Genomic DNA, 9,876 nt, shown 5'->3' on the forward strand with positions numbered 1-9,876 from the left:
GCTCCAGTGCAATTTTCAGAGTCTCTTCTGACATCCATTTTGGTCTTTTCTTCCTCTTCTGTCTTTGCAATGACCGTTTCCACTCTTCCTGGATGATACCCCTGATATTCTCCCACAACTCATGTGGTCTACCGTAGCTCTACTTTTCTTGAACTTCTAAGATAAAGAGAAATCTTTCAAGGCACAAAGAACAAGTGGTCTGCATAATCTGAGTGAATGCAGACTTCTCACCTGTACCAAACAGCTCAAACCCATGGGAAGATATCTGCATTACTGAGAGGAAACCCAAAAATCCTCTTCTATCCACAGTCATTTGCCTGTCAGGATGAAAGGAAGAGATGAGGATGTTTAAGAATTCAGAGAGCATACCATTTGAGACAAGGTACTAGATAAATGTCAGATGAACCAGATCAGAGACATCAAGATGGGGCAAAGATGAAGAGGTGTCAGTAGTAACTGATGAACTTAGAGTGAAAGATCCAAAATTATAAGTGAATGAAAAAAGATTACCTTGAAATATATAAATGCTACATTCAATACTCATTCATAATTTGCAGCCAATCCATACACAGCTGACCCTCTAGTGGGTTTTTGGAGGCTGTAAATCAAAGAAATTGCCCATCCTTCTCCTTCAAAAAAGAGACAATATTAAGGAAATTCTAATATATAAGGAAAAGTAAAACACTTTAGTTTTAAATTAATGGTGAAAAAGCAACTGTCTCATTTTTCCAGATGTGACAACCTGGGGCTGCCGAGTCACAGCTGCCTCATGGCTGACCCTCTGGCAGGTTTGCATGGGCTGTATACAGGGAGGAGACCGCCAAATATATAACAAAAGTGATTAAGATATATGGGGAACTGGATTTTAAAATGCACTTTAGTTGTGTACTCCAAAGAGTAAAAAATAATGATACAAGAGAATGGAATAATATAAACAAGAAATTTTGTTTCTTAAATATATAGCCTTTCATCTTTCAAATTGATTTTTTTCATCTGTCCACTCAATATAAAACAGTATCACAAATCACAAAGAAAACTTTGTAAAAGTCAGCATTGTAGATTACATAGTCTAAGAATTAGAGATCATTAAAATGCAACCTAATAGAAGATTCCTAGCCAGGTATTGGGTAAAAACGAAAATTGCAAACTGAGTCAGAAATGAAAGGAACAATTTCACGTCAAAACTGATGGTACTCAAGGAATCTGTGTGTCTTAGAAATCTGCAAAGGAAATGCTGTAAAGAAATTAGGAGAAGAACAAAGTAACTGGTGACACAGAATTCATAAAGATTTCAATTAATGGGACAGAAACCATTTTTAAAAGAGCAAATAGAGAACTCCTATGTAAACCTGATTGGGAGAGAGGGGGGAATTAGAAAGAGAATGTTGCCACAGGCACAGGAGAGATGAGAAGAATCTTTAACTATAGTAGAACGTTACCACTCTGCGTGTGGCAACAAATTTAAAAACTTAGAAGTAATGATTGCTCAGAAGTCTAAGTACTTGCCAAGCGAACTGTAGTGAGTGCAGGCAATGGAATTCTGCAAGGCATAACATAGTTAGACCTGGAAGATATATAATGCTAAGTGAAGTAAGTTAATCACCCACTCAGCTCATTGCCATTGAAAGGAACCAACACATAACTGACCCTCAAGGGGGTTTGGAAGCTGTAAATCACAGGAGAAGAGACTTCTGTCTTTCTCTCAAGGAGCTTCTGGGGGGGTTGAATCTCCAGGGAGGCCACTAGTTTAGCAGAGTAACTGCCTATGAGCTACACCACCAAGGCTCCCTCATCAGTTGTATTTGGATAAATAGTGCATCATCTGACTTTTGGAAAAATGCAGGTAAATATATATGCACAAACCAATATTCACAGGTGGTTCCCAAGGATAGCGTGAGGAGGAATTCTCTCTCTAGGTTGTTGGGTGCTATCAAGCCAACTACAGCTCCTAACTGCCCTATGAGCATCAGATCGGAACGTGACCCTCTCCTCACCCACCTCGTGGTCTCTGTCATGCCCAGGCCCATTGTCACAGTCACCGTGACAACTCATCTCACGGAGGGTCTTCCTCTCGTTTGCTGACTCTTGCCCTACATGATGTCTTTTTCCTAAGACTGGTTTCCCAACTCACCCCTCTGACAACGTGTCGAAAATACGTAAGGTGAAGTTTTGGCATCCTTGCCTGCAAAGAGCACCCCAGCTGCACTTCCAAGACTATAGGTATTAGTTGTTTGGGGAAGTAGAGAATGTAGTATAATGAGCATAGCTTGGCCAACATAAACTCTACCTTTAAGAAGTACACAAGAAAAGAAGGTGTTCATGCTAAAGAATATGACAACTATAATTTGACACTAACAGCAAAAATAACCAAAAACTGAGTATATGATTATATATGTTGATCTGTAGGCATTAACATGTATACAAGTGAGTACATATATACAGATAATATACATATGTACACACACTTAAATTCATAGAGGACACAGTTAACAGTTACTTCTCAGATAAAATCCAACACTTTGTGAGAATGATGTTCCAGGTGTGAAGGTTTAGGAGCTTGGGCTTGGAGCACCTCAGTCAGTTGGCACCACAGAGTTCTAAATCTTTATGTGGTGAGTTGCATCTGGAGTTTGGAAAGCTTATCAGCAGCAATCTAAGATCTCGAACTATTGGTGTTTACTCAATTAAAAGCAAAAGAGAAAAAGAAGAAAAGAGTCTTAGAGAAGATGCTAGTCTGCAGGGCTGGCCATGCGAGGCACAGCCCTACTTACCCTGAGACCAGAAGTGGTACCTGATTACCACCACCAGAGCACCAGAAAACACAAACACAACTCAAATGCTTACAAATCCCAGACTTAACAGACCAGTTGAGACTTGAGACTCCTAGAGACAATCTCCCTGAGATACTCTTTAAAACTTGAACCCAAACTCTCAGGAGGCTTTTGGCAAAATCAGCACATTGGCACACAAAATAAAAAATATCTACAAGATGCAGTAACACAGTGACTGCAACAGTGGGCACAGCAGAGACTATAAGGATGGCACAAGATAAGGCAAAGGTTTGGATCTGTTTTAGGATCCCTGTTTTTAAGTACCATTAAGTCAGAACCTCATAGCTGGCTTCCAGTGAGTTTTCAGAGCGAGTAAATCGCACCAGAGGAGAAGGCCCATCTCTCTCCCTCAGAGCAGCTGGTGGATTCAAACCATGGGCCTTTGGGGTTGCTTCTCACCAGTAGACCACCAGAGCTCCCTGAGTGGTGTCACTATGAGTTGGAATTGATTCAACAGCATTTAACAGCATTTCTCAAAAACCAACAGCAAATATTTACCTCTGTGACAAAATATTAAAAGCATTTTAATTCATCAAAATTAGCCTTTGATGCCAACCATGGCCATCATTAGAAAGACTAGGATATAGACTATGACAAGAAAATAAAATCATTTGACACTAAACATTGGGAAAATAGAATAAAACACTCTTCATTACTGTAGCCTGGAGTAGAAGGAAATAAGTACTGACAAAATTTGCTCCTAGAAAGGTCAGTTCACTCAACCATTGTGTGAGCAACTTGGAAATGTTTACCAAGAGTCTAAAAATTTTTAAAAAAAAAAAGCTTTCCAATCAACAACTTCTAAGAATTTATCTCAAGGCCCTCAATTATGGATGTGGACCAAGATGTAGCTACAATGTTGTGTTATTGCATTGCTTATGTTTGGAAAACATTATAAACCTTATCCTAATGCTGCTTCGAAATAACTGAACAGCTCCAAGTTAATCTCCACTCTCATGAGGTCCCTAGAAGGTACAAACCTTGACTGCTAACCAACTAGTTAGAGTGTATGTCTCCCCCAGCAGCACCTTGGGAGAAAGGCCTGTAAGTCTATTTTGGAAAACTCAGCCATGGAAAACTGTGGAGCAGAGTTTTAGGATCCTGCCCACGGATCTCACACAGGAAGTCACCATCCAGCAGGAAGAGATTGGTGAAACAAACTCTGATATAACTATATGAAATATTTCTATCAATGAGGTTTCATCCTCCAAAGTCTTCCCCCAGAAACCAGTGTTATTAAGCTTCAACTTCTCCAATACTGCCCAGCACTTCTCTTGTCCACTCTCCTCCCCACAGCCTATCCCACTGGATAGGCTGCTGTTCCTTGACCCCTCCCCACATGTTGCTTCTCAGACAGTTTTCCCCGAGAGAGATGACTTTCTGACCCTACCTGGCATTTTGTGACTTAAGCCTATCCCAACTCAACTCCCTACAGAGACCCTGTGGAGTAGCACTGCCCTAGAGGTTATAAAATGTTACAGAATAAAACTGTCACACCTTTCTCCCAAGGAATGACTGGTGGATTCAAACCACTGACCTTTTGGTTGACAGCCTTATCCAATCCTGTTTCACTAGCTAATGTCAGGGACTTAACAATTTCTGAGGCACTTGCACACGTGATCATGTGCTAAAATAAAAGAAAACAAGAAGGGCCCCTATGGGCATTTGGAAAAACAAGGCTGACGTGCCCACATCAGTTCAATGGCCCATGTTACTGCGCTTTGATGAAGTAACCTCTGAATAAAGGGTGTCAGAGCGCTGGAGCATGAACGACACTGACCGATGACAGCCTGTAATTTTCCATCTTCTAATAAGTTAAAATGACAGGCCTGTTATCAAGCAAGGACTGCACGGCTTCTTTAAATTCTCTGGCATTTTCCCCTGGACTCTCGAAGGTCCAGTTTCCTAATGCTGATGTTTTCTCAATGCCCCTTTTATGAGTTCCCCCATGACTGTTTCAAGGAATGGATTTGCAATGGAAGTGTCATTTGAGCATTTAAAAAAATTATAGAAAAATAATAAAAATTTAGTACTTGAGAATCTCAGCCATCTCGTTCTAAGCCGACGTTCTGCCTGCTAACCCACAGAGGGGAGCATGATCAGAGAGTACCCTAAAGCTGAAGCACCCCCGAGGAGGCAGGCCACGTACTGCTTTGTCAAGAAAGTACATGCCAGAAGGCAGGCAATCACTAAAAGACAAAAACTCAGAACTCCAGGTCCTGTGAGTCACAAACCACCACCTCCTGGCGAGCCTCTCCCACCCGGCAGGCCAGCCTCAGCTCGCAGAACCCTGGCTCGCTCCTTCTGCACACATAACCTCAATTCAGCACTAGTGATTTGGAAGCATGCCTCACCTCCCTGCCCAGGTGTCCGGTAGCTCCTCCTCTCCCACCCACAAGTCTGAGCTTGTCCCTTGGGTCCAAAATACCCTGAACCTGGTCAAGCCTCTTTCCGTGGCTGCAGGCCTGCCACCCCTCTGGAGCAGTGTCGTAGGATGTGAACACTGAGGAGCACAGGCCCAGTGCACCTGAACCAGCCAGGACAAAGCCACCAGACCCTGATGGAGGGAGGCCCACCTGATCATAGCGACTTTATGACCAGTCCCTCAGATCCACTGACCTGCCTAATGTCAAACCCCGCTGGGCTCTGTTGTGAGTTGCCCTGGCAAATAGAGTCAAGAGAAATGAGACAAACACCAAGGAATGAATCCAGTCATCTTCTGTCCAGTCCACAGGGGAAAAGGGCCTCTAGAGAAAGAAAAACAGCCCTTCTCTGTCTCTACCAGTGTGTGTAAGGCTGAATGCTTTACCTCTTACAAGTTCACTTTGTGAAGAACCTCTGCCCAGCATTCCATCTCTAGGATGTCTGAGTGGCATGGCCAGATCTCTGAATGAATCCTGCAGGATTCCCACATTCTCTAATATTCATGGGGTCGCCTTTCTCAGAGAACAGTTCTGTGGATAGCACACAGCAGAGATTCCCAGAAAACTGACCCAGCGACCTGCCATCCAGAAAAATAGATTTCCAATTAGCAATTCTATTTATAACCATTTAACATCTTCATTGTTGGAAAGCTGTCTCCCTCTGGGTACTTAGAGGCTGCAATTCCCTCGTGGGGTGGACAGCAGTGAGCTCTGGCGTCTCCCCAGCCAGCCCTGGATGATATTGTCCACCTTCACAACTAGAACCCCTTTACAAAGCACAGCAGAGTCAAGCCTGGCTGAGCAGAAGAAAGGGTGCAGTCATTCACTCTGGGTCCACCACCTCCTCTCCCCAGAAGAGAAGTCTTTGCCTGGTCCTTCCTGAGACTATAGCTTGTCTTCCTCCCCTGGGGCTCCTGCTGAGCCTGCTAGTGCGCTGGGTCCAGCACTCACCTGGCTGGGCCCTCCCTCACAGGGACACCTCTCTGTGTTGTAGGTGATCACAGAAGCCAGCGCCGGCCAAGGCCAGCACCTCATCCGGACCCCCTTTGCCGGAGTGGAAGACTTCTTCATTCCCCCAACAAATCTCATCATCAACCATGTCAGGTGAGGCCTCTGAGACCCTGCATGTTCCAGCTCTGCCCTGCAGAAAGCAGCTGGACCCTTTTGCCACCTTCCTGTTCCTTCTGGGCTGGGGAAAGGATGAAGAAATGGGCCCTTTTCTGATAAAGACTTGGAACCCAGTTCTTATTAGTTAGGATCACTTACTTCTGTTGTAGTTAATGCTCTCAGGGGCCCGGTAAGATCAGAAAGTCTCAACCCCAAAGTAAGAAGGAAAGAGGAAGCAGCAGTTGTTGCTGCCATACCCTCTCCTTGCTAGACATGGAACCTACAGAAGTAGTCTGATGACTTTTTACAGATGGGGAAACTGAGTCTTAGGGAAGCTTAGGCATTGCCAAGGTCACAGAAAACACAGAAGCAGATTAAAACAGAGCCACATGTCCTTGGAGTGCCCCATGCTACCTTCTAGGAGCCCTCAGAGCAGCCATGCAGGGTCCCACAAGGCAGGGCCTCCTGGCCGCCATGGTTTACCACCACTTAACAAAGCTCATGGGCATGGCCCATGCCTCACCCCAGCCTGGTGACTCTCTATTTCTTATTCATTTCCGAGAATCGGACATTTTCCGTAACCACACCACATAAATACTAAACTTGCCCTTTAAATAATCAAGACTCCCAAGGGTCTTGTGGCACTAAATATTTATACCTTCCTTTAATCTGATGTCAAGCACCTTTCTCCATGAAGAAATGGCTCATTTTTGCAAGCTGACACTGAACTTCTTAAAATAGGAACTCACCCAGTTACCCTTGCCCCAAGGCAGAAAATCAGCCCCAGAATAATCCCCTGACTGCAGAGGGTGCTGGGGAAGAGCCTCTAGGATTTATGAAATGGTGAAAATGGATTGGCAGCATGCCTTCCAGAAGCTGAATTCAGCCGGGGGCTTGCTAATACAGCAGCTCTGTAGCTTCTGTGTGTGGCTTTTACATAAAAGTCCCCTATGAAAGTGGGGTGTGCTTGCCTGTCCTTTGCATGCACCAGCTTTTTAAAGGATGCTTTAAAGAAGAACCTGGAGCCAAGGAGCATCTTCCCCACTCTGAGATATAGTTATTCAAGAGAAAATTATGGAAGAGATTTGTCTGTATCCCGTAGGTGAATATAGCACCAGCAGGCCTCTGCGAGCAGGGGACTGAGGCAGAAGCTCTCATGATCAAAGAGAAGTCCTGCCTGGAGTCAGACCTTTTCACAGTAATCAACCAACCTCTGAAGAAGAATTTCAGAAAGCCCTACTGTGAGCAAGGATCACCTACTGTGCTCCTTCATCTAATCCTCCCCACAGTCCTAGGAAATAACTACCCTTTTCAAAGTCACACAGGCTCAGAGAAGCAAGCAATTCACCCCAGGCCCTGTAGCAAGCAGGGCAGCAAGACTGCACCAGGCCATTTCTTCCCAAGACAAAAGCTTTCCTCAGACCTACTGCATAAGGGTCTTTCTACCAGCATCATAAATGGGACCAGAGAAGAGGCTGGCCATGCCCTTTCGTTTCCCAGAGAAAGGAACACTGTTAGGAAATGTCTAATTGTAAAGTTACATGCACAACCCTGACTATCAACTAGCCAGTTATTTCCACAAAACATCTAGGATGCAGGTTTTCCAGCCTTGTGGTCGCAGCACAAGACAGAGTGGACACTTCAGAGCAGGGCCACCACACCCACTGCTCCAGGAAGCTGACTTCCTGGCATCCCAAAAGGAGCACGCTACCTTCCTTCTTTACCATTTCAAAAGATGTGTGCGTGTTACAAAAGCATAAATCAGGCACATCCGTAATATAACTGCACCTGGTTTTGAGATCATAAGCAAACCACTTATGAAGCCAGCGCTGGGTTGAGTCAGCTCCAACTCCAGGCAATCGATGTATAAATACAAAATGTTCCCCAGTCGCAAACTATCTTCCCACCTGCTGGCATGCTCACATCTGTTGTTGCAGTCACTCTGTATTTTGAGTGCTTTGCAACCTGAGGGGCTCACCTTCCAGCACTATGTTCATCACCATCAAGGCAGTTCCAGCTTATGGTAAACCTATGTTGCAGAGTAGAATTGCTCCAGAGATTTTTCAAGGCTGGAACATTTTAGAAACAGACCATCAGGGCCTCTCTCTCGAGGTTTCTCTGAGTAGATTTGAACTACCAATCTTCCTGTTATTATTCATCTAATATCAAGCCATTTGTACCACCTAAAGACTTCCAGCAACCCAACTCCCTACAGATTGTGTGACCAGAGACCCCCTACAAAGAGACCTCTAGTAGTGTATTGGGCGATATTCTGTTGTGATCCTTAGGGTCTTTATTGGCTAATTTTTGTGAGAGTGCCAGGCCTTTCTTCCTAGTCTTAGTATGGAAGCGCCACTAAAACCTCCCATGGGTGGCCCTGCTGGTATTTGAAATTATAGAAGCATACCTTCCAACAACACAGCACCATGAAAGCCACCACAGTATGGCAAACTGACAAATGGTGGTGTCCTGGGGTAGATCTTATTAATAGATTGTTAATACCTTGAAGGAGAAGAATGAATAGAAAAACAGAAAGTTGAAGACAAATGGCAATTCCCTTTCCCTAATAGGAGACTTCCAGATTTCTAACCACAGTTCTTCCCCTCTCAGGTTCGGCTTCATCTTCAACAAGTCTGACCCTGCTGTTCACAAAGTGGACCTGGAAACACTGATGCTCCTCAAGACCATCAGCCTGCAGGGCGCGGGCTGCGTGCCCCAGGCCATGGCGCACACACACCTGGGCGGCTACTTCTTCATCCAGTGCCGGCAGACAGGCGCCGCCCCCGCCGCCCCGCAGCTGCTGTTGGACGGTGTCACGGACTCCGTGATTGGCCCCAACGGGGACGTTACAGGCACCCCACACATGTCCCCGGACGGGCGCTTCCTCATCAGTGCCGCTGCTGACAGCCCCCGGCTGCACGTGCAGGAAATCACCACCTGGGGGGCGATCCAGACCCTCTACAACCTGAGGGTCCCCCAGGGGATCTCGGCCTTGGCGTTCCAGCGCTCCTTCAGCGAGGACAGCCGCTACCACGTCTACGCCGCCCTGGAGGGGGAGCCCGGGCTGCTGTTCCTGGAGCTGTCCACCGGGAAGTGGGGTGTGCTCAAAAACTTGAAGGAGCCGCCCGCCCAGCCGGCCTGGGGCTGGGCCGGACCCCGCAGGGTCGTGAGGGACAGCGGGCTCTTCGGACAGTACCTGCTGACGCCAGCCCAGGAGTCACTTTTTCTCATCAATGGGCGGCAAAATGCACTGCGATGTGAGGTGGCAGGCGTCAAAAGGGGGACCACGGTGGTGTGGGTGGGTGAAGTATGAAGGCACCCGGAGCCCCCGGCCAGGGAGCACCGCCCAGTCCTGACACGGCAGCCCCAAGCAGGCGCACTGTACATTTTTACAGACAAAAAGCAAAAACCTCTCTCCGCTTTGTGGTTCACCACTGGTCTCCTTGCAAGTTTCCTAGTATAAGGTATGCGCTGCTAACAAGATTGGGGTTTTTTTCGTTGGGAAGTATGATTTA

At 45.9% G+C, this 9,876-nt stretch overlaps 1 protein-coding gene across 1 annotated transcript in view; it reads left to right on the forward strand.

Annotated features, from left to right (window-relative positions):
• FSTL4 (follistatin-like 4) overlaps nucleotides 1-9,674 on the forward strand; it is a 628,064-nt gene extending 618,390 nt beyond the window's left edge. Inside the window, exons 14-15 of the mRNA XM_006888071.1 lie at nucleotides 6,249-6,358; nucleotides 8,972-9,674. Coding sequence (XP_006888133.1) covers nucleotides 6,249-6,358; nucleotides 8,972-9,674 — 813 coding nt within the window. The remainder of the gene's footprint in view (nucleotides 1-6,248; nucleotides 6,359-8,971) is intronic.
• Nucleotides 9,675-9,876: the final 202 nt, after the last annotated feature.

The sequence above is a fragment of the Elephantulus edwardii genome, unplaced genomic scaffold, assembly GCF_000299155.1.
Source record: "Elephantulus edwardii isolate Elephantulus edwardi_28Jun2011 unplaced genomic scaffold, EleEdw1.0 scaffold00064, whole genome shotgun sequence".
Taxonomy (NCBI): domain Eukaryota; kingdom Metazoa; phylum Chordata; class Mammalia; order Macroscelidea; family Macroscelididae; genus Elephantulus; species Elephantulus edwardii.